Below are 16,229 nucleotides of genomic sequence, written 5' to 3' on the forward strand. Positions count from 1 at the left end.
CCTTTAGGCTCCTGTTAGGAGAAGACAAGCAGACGCTGGTTTGGCTGCTAGGAGCAGTAGAACCTAGTCTGAGGGTATCTTTAGGCTCCTGTTAGGAGTAGACAAGCAGACGCTGGTTTGGCTGCTAGCGGCAGTACAACCTAGTCTGAGGGTATCTTTAGGCTCCTGTTAGGAAAATCAAATCAAATTTTATTTGTCACATACACATGGTTAGCAGATGTTAATGCGAGTGTAGCGAAATGCTTGTGCTTCTAGTTCCGACAATGCAGTAATAACGAACAAGTAATCTAACTAACAACTCCAAAAAAACTACTGTCTTATACACAGTGTAAGGGGATAAGGAATATGTACATAAGGATATATGAATGAGTGATGGTACAAAGCAGCATAGGCAAGATACAGTAGATGATATCGAGTACAGTATAACATATGAGATGAGTATGTAAACAAAGTGGCATAGTTAAAGTGGCTAGTGATACATGTATTACATAAGGATGCAGTCGATGATATAGAGTACAGTATATACATATGCATATGAGATGAATAATGTAGGGTAAGTAACATTATATAAGGTAGCATTGTTTAAAGTGGCTAGTGATATATTTACATAATTTCCCATCAATTCCCATTATTAAAGTGGCTAGAGTTGAGTCAGTGTCATTGACAGTGTGTTGGCAGCAGCCACTCAATGTTAGTGGTGGCTGTTTAACAGTCTGATGGCCTTGAGATAGAAGCTGTTTTTCAGTCTCTCGGTCCCAGCTTTGATGCACCTGTACTGACCTCGCCTTCTGGATGACAGCGGGGTGAACAGGCAGTGGCTCGGGTGGTTGATGTCCTTGATGATCTTTATGGCCTTCCTGTAGCATCGGGTGGTGTAGGTGTCCTGGAGGGCAGGTAGTTTGCCCCCGGTGATGCGTTGTGCAGACCTCACTACCCTCTGGATAGCCTTACGGTTGAGGGCGGTGCAGTTGCCATACCAGGCGGTGATACACCCCGCCAGGATGCTCTCGATTGTGCATCTGTAGAAGTTTGTGAGTGCTTTTGGTGACAAGCCGAATTTCTTCAGCCTCCTGAGGTTGAAGAGGCGCTGCTGCGCCTTCTTCACGATGCTGTCTGTGTGAGTGGACCAATTCAGTTTGTCTGTGATGTGTATGCCAAGGAACTTAAAACTTGCTACCCTCTCCACTACTGTTCCATCGATGTGGATAGGGGGGTGTTCCCTCTGCTGTTTCCTGAAGTCCACAATCATCTCCTTAGTTTTGTTGACGTTGAGTGTGAGGTTATTTTCCTGACACCACACTCCGAGGGCCCTCACCTCCTCCCTGTAGGCCGTCTCGTCGTTGTTGGTAATCAAGCCTACCACTGTTGTGTCGTCCGCAAACTTGATGATTGAGTTGGAGGCGTGCGTGGCCACGCAGTCGTGGGTAAACAGGGAGTACAGGAGAGGGCTCAGAACGCACCCTTGTGGGGCCCCAGTGTTGAGGATCAGAGGGGTGGAGATGTTGTTGCCTACCCTCACCACCTGGGGGCGGCCCGTCAGGAAGTCCAGTACCCAGTTGCACAGGGCGGGGTCGAGACCCAGGGTCTCGAGCTTGATGACGAGCTTGGAGGGTACTATGGTGTTGAATGCCGAGCTGTAGTCGATGAACAGCATTCTCACATAGGTATTCCTCTTGTCCAGATGGGTTAGGGCAGTGTGCAGTGTGGTTGAGATTGCATCGTCTGTGGACCTATTTGGGCGGTAAGCAAATTGGAGTGGGTCTAGGGTGTCAGGTAGGGTGGAGGTGATATGGTCCTTGACTAGTCTCTCAAAGCACTTCATGATGACGGATGCGAGTGCTACGGGGCGGTAGTCGTTTAGCTCAGTTACCTTAGCTTTCTTGGGAACAGGAACAATGGTGGCCCTCTTGAAGCATGTGGGAACAGCAGACTGGTATAGGGATTGATTGAATATGTCCGTAAACACACCGGCCAGCTGGTCTGCGCATGCTCTGAGGGCGCGGCTGGGGATGCCGTCTGGGCCTGCAGCCTTGCGAGGGTTAACACGTTTAAATGTCTTACTCACCTCGGCTGCAGTGAAGGAGAGACCGCATGTTTTCGTTGCAGGCCGTGTCAGTGGCACAGTATTGTCCTTAAAGCGGGCAAAAAAGTTATTTAGTCTGCCTGGGAGCAAGACATCCTGGTCCGTGACTGGGCTGGATTTCTTCCTGTAGCCCGGGATTGACTGTAGACCCTGCCACATGCCTCTTGTGTCTGAGCTGTTGAATTGAGATTCTACTTTGTCTCTGTACTGGCGCTTAGCTTGTTTGATAGCCTTGCGGAGGGAATAGCTGCACTGTTTGTATTCGGTCATGTTACCAGACACCTTGCCCTGATTAAAAGCAGTGGTTCGCGCTTTCAGTTTCACACGAATGCTGCCATCAATCCACGGTTTCTGGTTAGGGAATGTTTTAATCGTTGCTATGGGAACGACATCTTCAACGCACGTTCTAATGAACTCGCACACCGAATCAGCGTATTCGTCAATGTTGTTATCTGACGCAATACGAAACATCTCCCAGTCCACGTGATGGAAGCAGTCTTGGAGTGTGGAGTCAGCTTGGTCGGACCAGCGTTGGACAGACCTCAGCGTGGGAGCCTCTTGTTTTAGTTTCTGTCTGTAGGCAGGGATCAACAAAATGGAGTCGTGGTCAGCTTTTCCGAAAGGGGGGCGGGGCAGGGCCTTATATGCGTCGCGGAAGTTAGAGTAACAATGATCCAGGGTCTTTCCACCCCTGGTTGTGCAATCGATATGCTGATAAAATTTAGGGAGTCTTGTTTTCAGATTAGCCTTGTTAAAATCCCCAGCTACAATGAATGCAGCCTCCGGATAAATTGTTTCCAGTTTGCAGAGAGTTAAATAAAGTTCGTTCAGAGCCATCGATGTGTCTGCTTGGGGGGGGATATATACGGCTGTGATTATAATCGAAGAGAATTCTCTTGGCAGATAATGCGGTCTACATTTGATTGTGAGGAATTCTAAATCAGGTGAACAGAAGGATTTGAGTTCCTGTATGTTTCTTTCATCACACCATGTCACGTTGGCCATAAGGCATACGCCCCCACCCCTCTTCTTACCAGAAAGATGTTTGTTTCTGTCGGCGCGATGCGTGGAGAAACCCGTTGGCTGCACCACTTCGGATAGTGTCTCTCCGGTGAGCCACGTTTCCGTGAAGCAAAGAACATTACAGTCTCTGATGTCCCTCTGGAATGCTACCCTTGCTCGGATTTCATCAACCTTGTTGTCAAGAGACTGGACATTGGCAAGAAGAATGCTAGGGAGTGGTGCACGGTGTGCCCGTCTCCGGAATCTGACCAGAAGACCGCCTCGTTTCCCTCTCTTTCGGAGTCGTTTTTTTGGGTCGCTGCATAGGATCCGCTCCGTTGTACTGTTTGTAAGGCAGAACACAGGATGCGCGTCGCGAAAAACATATTCTTGGTCGTACTGATGGTGAGTTGACGCTGATCTTATATTCAGTAGTTCTTCTCGACTGTATGTAATGAAACCTAAGATGACCTGGGGTACTAATGTAAGAAATAACACGTAAAAAAACAAAAAACTGCATAGTTTCCTAGGAACGCGAAGCGAGGCGGCCATCTCTGGAAGGAGTAGACAAGCAGACGCTGGTTTGGCTGCTAGCGGCAGTAGAACCTAGTCTGAGGGTACCTTTAGGCTCCTGTTAGGAGAAGACAAGCAGACGCTGGTTTGGCTGCTAGCGGCAGTAGAACCTAGTCTGAGGGTATCTTTAGGCTCCTGTTAGGAGTAGACAAGCAGACGCTGGTTTGGCTGCTAGCAGCAGTAGAACCTAGTCTGAGGGTATCTTTAGGCTCCTGTTAGGAGAAGACAAGCAGACGCTGGTTTGGCTGCTAGGAGCAGTAGAACCTAGTCTGAGGGTACCTTTAGGCTCATGACAGGTTGCAGTTAGCTGGAGGACAGACACCCTGTCAGGCAGGCCGTGGTTTGTTTAGTGGATGCAGGGATGGAGTTGAGAAGTGACTAGTTTAAGTTGTTTTTCCTACCATGTCAGGACATTGTTGTAAATTGTTAGGACATTGGCAGAACAGAGCGGGTGTCTGTGATAGGGCGGCAGAACAGAGCGGGTGACTGTGATAGGGCGGCAGAACAGAGCGGGTGACTGTGATAGGGCGGCAGAACAGAGCGGGTGTCTGTGATAGGGCGGCAGAACAGAGCGGGTGACTGTGATAGGGCGGCAGAACAGAGCGGGTGACTGTGATAGGGCGGCAGAACAGAGCGGGTGACTGGAAGACAGTAACAGCCTACCAGTAGTTATGTGAGAGAGAGACATAAGGGGAGAAAGAGGCTTGTTTCCAATACTACTTTGGTGCCTGTAATTGATAATGGTGATATCTTGTACTTTATGCCTGTGGTGTCATATCATATTACATATGAGATTCGTTACGAACTCCAAAGCTCTCACACATCACCTTCTACATGGGAGTGGCCTTCCTTACCTCCTCAGAGGTTAAATCATTGGTATCTTTTTATTTGTAAGGCCATATTGAGACAGCTCCCATTTTACTAGTGGAACTAAACAGCAATATATAAACACAACATGTAAAGTGTTGGTCCCATGTGTCACGAGCTGAAATAAAAGATCCCAGAAATGTTCCATACTCACAAAAAGCTTATTCTTCTCAAATTCTGTGCACAAATTTGTTTATATCCCTGTTAGTGAGCATTTTTCCTAATTTTTCCTAATCCATCCACCTGACAGGTGTGGCATATCAAGAAGCTGATTAAACAGCATGATCATTACACAGGTGAACCTTGCGCTGATGACCATAAAAGGCCACTCTAAAATGTGCAGTTTTGTCACGCAACACAATGCCACAAATGTCTCAAGTTGAGGGAGCATTGCAATTGGCATGCTGACTGTGCTTCTACACCTGCATTGCTTGCTGTTTGGGGTTTTAGGCTGGGTTTCTGTACAGCACTTTGAGATATCAGCTGATGTACGAAGGGCTATATAAATCAATTTGATTTGATTTGATTTGATTGCAGGAATGTCCATCAGAGCAGTTGCCTGAAAATGTCATGTTAATTTCTCAACCATAAGGCAGTACATCCAACTGGCCTCTCAACCATAAGGCAGTACATCCAACTGGCCTCTCAACCATAAGGCAGTACATCCAACTGGCCTCTCAACCATAAGGCAGTACATCCAACTGGCCTCACAACCATAAGGCAGTACATCCAACTGGCCTCTCAACCATAAGGCAGTACATCCAACTGGCCTCTCAACCATAAGGCAGTACATCCAACTGGCCTCTCAACCATAAGGCAGTACATCCAACTGGCCTCTCAACCATAAGGCAGTACATCCAACTGGCCTCTCAACCATAAGGCAGTACATCCAACTGGCCTCTCAACCATAAGGCAGTACATCCAACTGGCCTCTCAACCATAAGGCAGTACATCCAACTGGCCTCTCAACCATAAGGCAGTACATCCAACTGGCCTCTCAACCATAAGGCAGTACATCCAACTGGCCTCTCAACCATAAGGCAGTACATCCAACTGGCCTCTCAACCATAAGGCAGTACATCCAACTGGCCTCACAACCATAAGGCAGTACATTCAACTGGCCTCTCAACCACAGACCATGTGACCACACCAGCCCAGGACCTCCACATCTGGCCTTACAACCACAGATCATGTGACCACGCCAGCCCAGGACCTTCTCATCTGGTCTCACAACCACAGACCATGTGATCACGCCAGCCCAGGACCTTCTCATCTGGCCTCACAACCACAGACCATGTGACCACGCCAGCCCAGGACCTCCACATCTGGCCTCACAACCACAGACCATGTGACCACGCCAGCCCAGGACCTCCACACCTTCTCATCTAATTCACCTGAGACCAGCCACCCAGACTGCTAATGAAACTCTGGGTTTGCACAACTGAAAAACTTCTGCACAAACTGTCAAAAACAGTCTCAGGGAAGCTCATCTGCGTGCTCGTCGCCCTCACCAGGATCTTAACCTGACTGCAGTTTGGCATCGTAACTAGTGACGCACCGATAAAACTCTTTGGCCGATATAGAGTTCTTCCTTGCCCAAAAAAAACTATACCGATGGAACGCCGGTTGGGTCTCTGCCTATGGAACGCCGGTTGGGTCTCTGCCTATGGAACGCCGGTTGGGTCTCTGCCTATGGAACGCCGGTTGGGTCTCTGCCTATGGAACGCCGGTTGGGTCTCTGCCTATGGAACGCCAGTTGGGTCTCTGCCTATGGAACGCCAGTTGGGTCTCTGCCTATGGAACGCCAGTTGGGTCTCTGCCTATGGAACGCCGGTTGGGTCTCTGCCTATGGAACGCCGGTTGGGTCTCTGCCTATGGAACGCCGGTTGGGTCTTTGCGTGTCAAAAAAGATACACGTCAAATAACACGACAGCCGTTTCAGTAGCAATCGTTACGTATAGCTAGGTGACTATATAGCTAGATGACTATATAGCTAGGTGACTATATAGCTAGGTGTCATCATCTGAAATAACCCTAATTTATAAGACAGTTCTTATTTGATTAAACGGTGGTCGGACCCATCTATGGGAAGCTAGCCACAATAAGGATTAGCCACAACAGCGGACTTTGACGTTAGCCTTCAAAATAAAAGTATGTAATAATTCTTATTTGGATTAATTTGCATCACTGTTAATGACATTTCTATTTTGAAGGCAAACCGCAAATGCCACTATTGTGCCTAATCCATATTGTGACTAGCTTCACAACACATAACCCGGTCCGGTCGAGCCTCATTAGCCAGCTAGCTAGCTGGCTGCTTATAACTTTAGCTTTGGGCAACAGGGTTAAGAAGCTGGCTAGCAATTTATTTTCATGAACCGAAGTTCAATTTCAATAGGCAAACAACAAGTGGCAACCTAGCTAATACTTACAAGGATTCCTAAATCATTGCTAAAAATAATGAACATGACTGCGGTTTCAACTGGTCATTGTTTTCAGCCTGGTTGTATTGGTGCTAGCTAGGTACCCAGCTAAAGCTAGCTACCCCAGAAGTTGCGGTCGAACAAATGCTTTTTTGTACAGCTTTGACAGTGCTACTGTATCTTCTTTGACATGTAAAGACCCAAACGGAGTTCCATAGTATGTATGTCGTGAAGTTAATAGCAGTGAAGCTATTACTGTGTAACTCCGGTAGGGCAACATCTGAAAAATAGTGCACTTGGTAGTGTGTACCAGTGCTCGACCTGTCAGCGAAAGCCAACATCACCCACAACAGAGAACGGTTGATTGTCAAGGGCAATGAATTCCATTATCTTGGCTTTAATGGATTTCGCCTTTGAGTTGTCTTGCTGAAATGTTCTTACTCTTTGAAATAAATGCTCGTCTTATTGACTGCTCGATCCACACAGCAGACATTGTGGGCGGGGTTAGGAATGCTGTGTTGCAGGTGTAGGGTGACATGTTACGTGGCGTCATTACGTCATGTACCCATGTTATATAGGTATGCATGGTAGCTGACATCGGTTTTTAACATTGGCGTTAAACTAGACATTGACCGATACCAATGTTGGCATTTTTAGCAAATAATCGTCCGATTCCCATATGTTCACCGATATATAGTCGTAACAAACTTCAGGGGGCAAATGATCACCTTCGATGGTCACTGGAGAAGCTCTTCACGGATGAATCCTGGTTGTAACTGTACTTGGCAGTTGGCATCGTGTGGGCAAGCCCCATGGGGGCGGTGGGGTTATGGCATAAGCTATGTACAACGAACACAATTGCATTTAAATCGATGGCAAATTTAATGCACAGAGATACCGTGACGAGATCCTGAGGCCCATTTACGTGCCACACATCTGCAACAATCCCCTCATGTTTCAGTATTATAATGCACAGCCCCATGTCACAGGGATCTGTACATGAATCCTGGAAGCTGAAAATGTCCCAGTTCTTCCATGGCCTGCATCCTCACCAGACATGTCACCCATTGAGCATGTTTAGGATTCTCTGGATCGACGTGTACAACAGCGTGTTCCAGTTCCCGCCAATATCCAGCAACTCAGCAGTCATTGAAGAGGAGTGGGACAACACAGGCCACGATCAACAGCCTGATCAACTCTATGTGAAGGAGATGTGTCGCGGTGCACGAGGCAAGCGGTGGTCACACCAGATACTGACTGGTTTTCTGATCCACACCCCTATCTGTTTTAAACTGTTCTCTTTGACCAACAGATGCATAGCTGTATTCCCAGTCCTGTGAAATCCATAGATTAGGACCTAATGAATTTATTACACTGATTTCCTTATGAACTGTAACTCAGTAGAATCTTTGAAATTATTGCATGTTGTGTTTATATATTTTGATCAGTGTACATTGTCCAGCAGACAAATTAAAACGTATCCCCTGTGCTGACATGACTGTTCTGTTGACCCACTCGGCCCATACAGAGTGAGGTAAAAAAGCTATTCAGTTCTCTGCTTGGAACAAACTTCCAAAAGGTCCTGAAATGACAGGATCCCTTTCAATAAGATTAAACAATATGATAGAAAATTAAGTTGGGGGATGTCAATGTTTTGACCTCTAGTTGCACCACACTTTCCCAAACCATTTTCCTGTTAAATGTTTTCTGTGCTTGATGTTGCAACTGTGTCTTAAATTGCTGCTATTCTGGCCAGGACTCTCTTTATTAGAATCTCAAATGATACTAATCAAATAACAGTTAGATTTGATCGATAGAGAGGGGGGAACCACCTGTTCCAATCGATCGATCAAATTTATTTGCATTTTATTTTTCCATATATACACACACCCTATGTATTTTAATAAAATCACCTGCAAGCATTGAGCTTGTCTGATGCTTTAAGCTGATGGTTTGATGAAATAAGACAAATGCCTCAAGAGGGTGCCAGCGATCTAGATAGAGAAATTTAAAATAAATATATATTCAACTTTACCTGACCCAACTAGTCTCCTCCCGCTCCTGCTGGAATTTGCATATTCTGCCATTACTCGCCTGAAGTTGCCGGTAATAGGCTACACGAGGAGTCGGCAACCTTTCATGTTGAATGCCAATTTATCTTACCATTTCTACCGATCAGTGGGCGTGCCAGTTATGGTTTTCATATTACAATTGTGAAACATGTATTTAATTTATAATAACATCTTCCTCACTGTCATGTGGTTAATCAAAATTCTATACAAATCTGAATTAAAATGATACAAATCCAAAAGGTAATTATATTGCCATTTCTAACTATGTCAAAATAGCCTTCATAAAGCCAACACATAAAAACATTGCATCCTGCATGTAGAAAATATACTGACACAAATGAATATCCTAGAAATCACATTGGTTACATATGGCCTGTCTGCAACCAACTTAAAACATTGTATCAACTATGAACTTGGGTCCGGCCCGAAGCTTGTGTTAGCGAACTTGCAACATGTATAAAATATTCTGGGCCCTCAGAGTTTCCGGTGTACCCGAGACGCAGCGATCAGGCCGGTTCCACCAAGCTACCACAATACTATCCTAGTGGACCCAAGACGCAGCGATCAGGCCGGTTCCACCAAGCTACCACAATACTATCCTGGTGGACCCGAGACGCAGCGATCAGGCCGGTGCCACCAAGCTACCACAATACTATCCTAGTGGACCCGAGACGCAGCGATCAGGCCGGTTCCACCAAGCTACCACAATACTATCCTAGTGGACCCGAGACGCAGCGATCAGGCCGGTTCCACCAAGCTACCACAATACTATCCTAGTGGACCCGAGACGCAGCGATCAGGCCGGTTCCACCAAGCTACCACAATACTATCCTAGTGGACCCGAGACGCAGCGATCAGGCCGGTTCCACCAAGCTACCACAATACTATCCTAGTGGACCCGAGACGCAGCGATCAGGCCGGTTCCACCAAGCTACCACAATACTATCCTAGTGGACCCGAGACGCAGCGATCAGGCCGGTTCCACCAAGCTACCACAATACTATCCTGGTGGACCCGAGACGCAGCGATCAGGCCGGTTCCACCAAGCTACCACAATACTATCCTGGTGGACCCGAGACGCAGCGATCAGGCCGGTTCCACCAAGCTACCACAATACTATCCTGGTGGACCCGAGACGCAGCGATCAGGCCGGTTCCACCAAGCTACCACAATACTATCCTGGTGGACCCGAGACGCAGCGATCAGGCCGGTTCCACCAAGCTACCACAATACTATCCTGGTGGACCCGAGACGCAGCGATCAGGCCGGTTCCACCAAGCTACCACAATACTATCCTGGTGGACCCGAGACGCAGCGATCAGGCCGGTTCCACCAAGCTACCACAATACTATCCTGGTGGACCCGAGACGCAGCGATCAGGCCGGTTCCACCAAGCTACCACAATACTATCCTGGTGGACCCGAGACGCAGCGATCAGGCCGGTTCCACCAAGCTACCACAATACTATCCTAGTGGACCCGAGACGCAGCGATCAGGCCGGTTCCACCAAGCTACCACAATACTATCCTGGTGGACCCAAGACGCAGCGATCAGGCCGGTTCCACCAAGCTACCACAATACTATCCTAGTGGACCCAAGACGCAGCGATCAGGCCAGTTCCACCAAGCTACCACAATACTATCCTGGTGGACCCAAGACGAAGCGTTGCCTCAGTGAACGGTCCTTGCTATCCAGGATCTTTGGGACGACCCTACCCAATTGAAATTGACATTTAAAATGGTTAAGGTTAGGTAAAGGTTAAGGTTTCGGATGGTGACGTCCCAAGGATCCCGGATAGCACTAAACCTCAGTAAACAGTGTCAAGTACTTTCACACAGCTAGTTAGCCAGCTAGCAAACACACTTCCGTTCAGAAGTTTGGGGTCACTTACAAATGTCCTTGTTTTTGAAGGAAAAGCAAATTTGTCCATTAAAATAACCTCACATTGATCAGAAATACAGTGTAGACATTGTTAATGTTGTAAATGACTATTGTAGCTGGAAACTGATGATTTTTAATGGAATATCTACATATCAAATCAAATTTATTTATATAGCCCTTCGTACATCAGCTGATATCTCAAAGTGCTGTACAGAAACCCAGCCTAAAACCCCAAACAGCAAGCAATGCAGGTGTAGAAGCACGGCCATTAGGGTTCCAGTACATAGACGTACAGAGGCTCATTATCAGCAACCATCACTCCTGTGTTCCAATGGCACGTTGTGTTAGATAATCCAAGTTTATCATTTTAAAAGGCTAATTGATCATTAGAAAACCCTTTTGCAATTGTTAGCACAGCGGATAAACTGTTTGTCTGATTAAAGAAGCAATAAAACTGTCCTTGAGACAAGTTGAGTATCCGGAGCATCAGCATTTGTGGGTTCGATTACAGGCTCAAAATGGCCAGAAACCAAGCACTTTCTTCTGAAACTCATCAGTCTATTCTTGTTCTGAGAAATGAAGGCTATTCCATGCGAGAAATTGCCAAGAAACTGAAGATATCGTACAACGCTGTGTACTACTCCCTTCACAAAACAGCGCAAACTGGCCCTAACCAGAATAGAATGTTCTCTGTTGTGTCTCGGTTTTTCCACATGGCATCTTGTAGTCTGGTTTTAGATATGCCATTAGGGTACTGAAGCAGACATCCTCTACCAGTGACAATGGCTGAATATCAACTGCAATCGTTTCTGTAATCAGCGCTGTGATTTTCTCCATTATCACACTGCTGTCAGCAACAGGTTGAGTCTCACGGTGCCTCTCTCATCACTGCCCCTGTACGGTCCCTGTAGCTCAGTTCCACCTCATCACCTTCTCATTTAACGTCTCAGTCCACATCTCATCACTGCCCCTGTACGGTCCCTGTAGCTCAGTTCCACCTCATCACCTTCTCATTTAACGTCTCAGTCCACATCTCTTCACTGCCCCTGTACGGTCCCTGTAGCTCAGTTCCACCTCATCACCTTCTCATTTAACGTCTCAGTCCACATCTCATCACTGCCCCTGTACGGTCCCTGTAGCTCAGTTCCACCTCATCACCTTCTCATTTAACGTCTCAGTCCACATCTCATCACTGCCCCTGTACAGTCACTGTAGCTCAGTTCCACCTCATCACCTTCTCATTTAACGTCTCAGTCCACATCTCATCACTGCCCCTGTACGGTCCCTGTAGCTCAGTTCCACCTCATCACCTTCTCATTTAACATCTCAGTCTGCATCTCATCACCTTCTCATTTAACGTCTCAGTCCACATCTCATCACCTTCTCATTGAACGTCTCAGAGTATTGTCACAACAGGCTTAGCTGCTGTCATTTCCAGTCTCACTCTGCCATTTTAGACGATGGCGTTCGGAGGGCATTATATCAAATCATTTAAAAGATGCATATGTCCTCCGATTAACATTACAGCATTGTTGCATTTTATTTTTTAAATGTACCGTTTATTTAACCAGACAAGTCAGTTAAGAACAAACTGTCATTTACACTGACGACCTACGACCTGCATTAGGATGTTTATTTTCTCCTTTATGTCGATCGGGGCTTGATAGTTTTGTGATAACTGCACTGTGAATTACATTTTGTTACAATTACACCTCGTTTTTCATTTATGGATTTTTTTCCCCCCGTAATTTTAAAGATCCCAATGTCTTATTAACGTTGACAGCCCTAATGGCCAGGGCCCATTTGTGCCAGGGCCCATTTCTGCCAGGGCCCATTTGTGCCAGGGCCCATTTCTGTCACTTCATTGAGCTGACAAGCTTCAATCTGCTCAGCACCCACCGTAGAAGCAGTAACAGTCAGTTCACTCTCCTCTCTGACTGGTGTACTGTCATTGGAGATGTGTTCAGGTATGCTCTACCACGCCAAGGCAAGATATGTTTACAGCCATGTAAAGTGCGCCCTCTTCAGGACAAATATAAATTATTGAGCATTTTCTCAGAAATCTTATAATCGGTCCTTATAAATCGGACGATAATATCAGCTTTATATAAACATACACATGGCAAGTTCCTCTCAAAAACGTCCCACTTAGCATGTTGAAATAAACAAGCAACAAGCCGTTTCACTAGAGAAAATATCGAGCTCATTGTGAACCAAACCATCAGCTAGCCACACTCATTCAAACAGAGGACGAGGATGGATTGAAACCCTGAGACTGTTCCTACCTTTCTGGCAGTGGTTAGAGGTCCAGCAGCGACAGTTGAAGTTGTCATTGAAGTTGGTCTTGATGCATCGACGGCTGTCCTCCATGATGCCTGGACACACGTCCCCACACTCCTTACTCTGTTTATTCCCCGCTATGAAGTTATTAAACTCAGCATCCATGATAAGAGACCAGTCAATAGAGTCCAGATAGCAGAGCTCAGGGTTCTTCTCGATCCGGATGGCTCCTCTAGTGATGTTCTGGAGGCTGTAGAGGCCGATGTCCTTCAGAGAAGTCATCTCAAAGATCACCAGGGCGTAATTATAAAAGAGATTTCGCCCTCGGATCACCGTGAGGTTAGGGAACAGGGTGGACAGGGAGTCCAGGCCCGAGACTCTGAATAAAAATTAAATCAAAACTTTGTTTAAAGTGCATTTAAAAAGCAGCAACACACTTCTACATGAAAACAACATAAAAGAGATCAAATAAAAACAAGCAGGAATTATCAAAAAGATGAATAAAATAATAGTGAAATCATTGAGAGGTGGAAGCTGTGTATCTGACCCGCTAACCTGAACAGCAGCAAGTAGTCAGTGATCATGGTGAGTTTGGGGAAGGAGAGCGAGCGGAACACTTCCTGGTTGAGGTTGTAGTTCTTGTCTCCTATTAGGAGAATCTGGAGGTAACCCTCGACGATCGTACAGTTCTCCAGGCGACGGAACTCACTGATGTCGTTACCAATGTCAATGCTGGGACCACAAACTGGAGAGAGAAAGACAATGGAAGAGACTTAAATGTACTTTTCAATTTCATCTAAAGCCCAATAAAAGCCTTGTAGAGAGCTAGAGAAACAGACTTAGCCTAACATAATGGTTGCTTTCATGCAATGGGACGAGGGTTTGAAATCATTTCACTACTCTAATAATATCATGCATTTATCAGTTTTCCAGATATTGTTAATACATGTTAGGTAAAGGTAAAAGGTAAATAAATAAAAATGTTGTTTTTTACATAAGAGAAGGTTACTACTTAAGGCAACAAATGTAAGGAGAGCGGTTGGTCGGGATGAACGTATAATGCGAACGTCTAGCAACCCAGAGGTTGGTGGTTCGAATCTCATCACAGACAACTTTACAACTACTTACTGTGTTAGTTAACCCTTCCCCTAACCTGACTCATAACCAACGTTAGCCACATAGCTAACGCTAGCCACAACTAATTGGAATTCGTAACTTAAGACATTCAAGAAAATGGATAACATATTGTACTTTTTGCAAATGTGTAACATCATACGAAATGTAATTCGTTACTTCCACAAATGAATACGAAACGTAACACATTATACTAAACAGAAACTCGGTTTTCCAGAATAATAGGACATGTGGAGAGAGCAGGTTGTCCCTGTAGGTACATTACATTCAGCTAACAACGGTTGTCTAAAGGTAGAACAAGATCAACTATTGGGAGCAAAGAGGAGCATTAAGACAACGTAGCAAATATATATATATATACAGTATTGCATTTATCAATTTAGTTAGCTAGTCGTTACCTGGAAAACGGTGATAAAACGACTTACTTTCTCCATGTGCGGGCCGAGGGCAGGTCGCGGAGACACACAGCAGCAGACCACAGAACAAGGTCAACGGATCCGTTTCTGTGCCAGACTTCATTCCGGTAAAAGAAACTTCCTCCCAGCGTCAGAAACAAACAACGGGAATGACCCCAATTAATTAATGCTCACAATATGGTCGCTTCTCAGGCCACACAAATAAAGGCCAAGAACGTGGACCAAAATGAACACGTCCCTGACTTGTATTCCTAAATGTTGACTTCTCGGTACCGTCGGTGTTAGTACCGTCAGTATCGGTACCGTCGGCAGCCAGCCGATGCGATCTCCCGGACTAACAGACGTCGTCTTCTCCTGTGTTGAGGAATGTCTGGAGTCCACTGCGGGGTGGGTTGAATCCAGCAGGAAAACAAGGCTGTCTGGTCTCTCTATCATATAATTACCCGTCGACGTCGGGTTGAGACAGACAACCTCCCAGGGATGTATGAAATGTTACAGAGAAACAGCCATGTCGAGCAGTTGACAATCCGCATCTTCCGACTCCATTTCTTCAAAACCAAAATGCCACTTTGTTCGCTTGAATGCGCTCTTCACCAGGCGGGGAGAAAGTCCTCCAACGTGGACGGGAGAGCAGGCTTGGTTCGGGGTTTGGTGGAGGTATACTTTAGTTAGCACATGAATGGGAAAAAGAGCCCTCCCGGAGTGAGACACATGAGGTTTGATCCAAAATATCCGTCAGGACGAAAAAGGATTCAACAACTGCAGCCCCCGGTGTCTCCCTCCTCCGTCTTCACCCGCCGCTCATACAGACACACTAACAACTGAATCCATTTTCAGCACGCAGAAACGGGATTATTTCAATATCGTCAGTGTTCGTTCAGATTCAGACCCTTGTAGTATCCATTAGAACCCGTTTTCTTGTCTCTTACAACGTCAGTCAGCGGCTCCGGTTGTGGGATCACGGCTCAGTGGGATGGATTCAGCGCTGTAAACAAGGCTGGATGTTTCTTTCAGCCACACACGGTAGACTGCTACGTCCTACTAGGCTGGAAGGAAAACCTGGACATAATCCAGGAGTGGCTTTGTTTTTCCTCTCACAGATGCTCACCAGCTTGGAGTCCTAAAAAACGGAAATGACTTACCTCTGGATTGTTCAGTCATTGCTATGGAGAAAGTTCATTGGGAAACAGGGTTTTGGGATAAACGTCAAAAGGAAGGTCTGAGGGTAACACAGGCTTAGGAGATATTATACGTATTTTTCTATGAGATAATATCATACCACTTTATATAATGTTTTCATACCCTATATTACTAATCTCATATGTATATACTGTACTCTCTACCATCTACTGCATCTTGCCTAAGCCGTTCGGCCGTCGCTCATCCATATGTATATACTGTACTCTATACCATCTACTGCATCTTGCCTATGCCGTTCGGACATCGCTCATCCATATGTATATACTGTACTCTATACCATCTACTGCATCTTGCCTAT

The 16,229-nt window shown here is 46.1% G+C and overlaps 1 protein-coding gene across 1 annotated transcript in view; it reads right to left on the reverse strand.

Annotated features, from left to right (window-relative positions):
* LOC109886841 (insulin-like growth factor 1 receptor) overlaps positions 1–15,718 on the reverse strand; it is a 113,960-nt gene extending 98,242 nt beyond the window's left edge. The window contains 3 exon segments of the mRNA XM_031812567.1: positions 13,187–13,560; positions 13,737–13,926; positions 14,741–15,718. Coding sequence (XP_031668427.1) covers positions 13,187–13,560; positions 13,737–13,926; positions 14,741–14,834 — 658 coding nt within the window. The 5' untranslated portion in view covers positions 14,835–15,718.
* Between the last annotated feature and the right edge of the window lie 511 nt (positions 15,719–16,229).

Source organism: Oncorhynchus kisutch, unplaced genomic scaffold (assembly GCF_002021735.2).
Source record: "Oncorhynchus kisutch isolate 150728-3 unplaced genomic scaffold, Okis_V2 Okis03b-Okis08b_hom, whole genome shotgun sequence".
Lineage (NCBI taxonomy): Eukaryota > Metazoa > Chordata > Actinopteri > Salmoniformes > Salmonidae > Oncorhynchus > Oncorhynchus kisutch.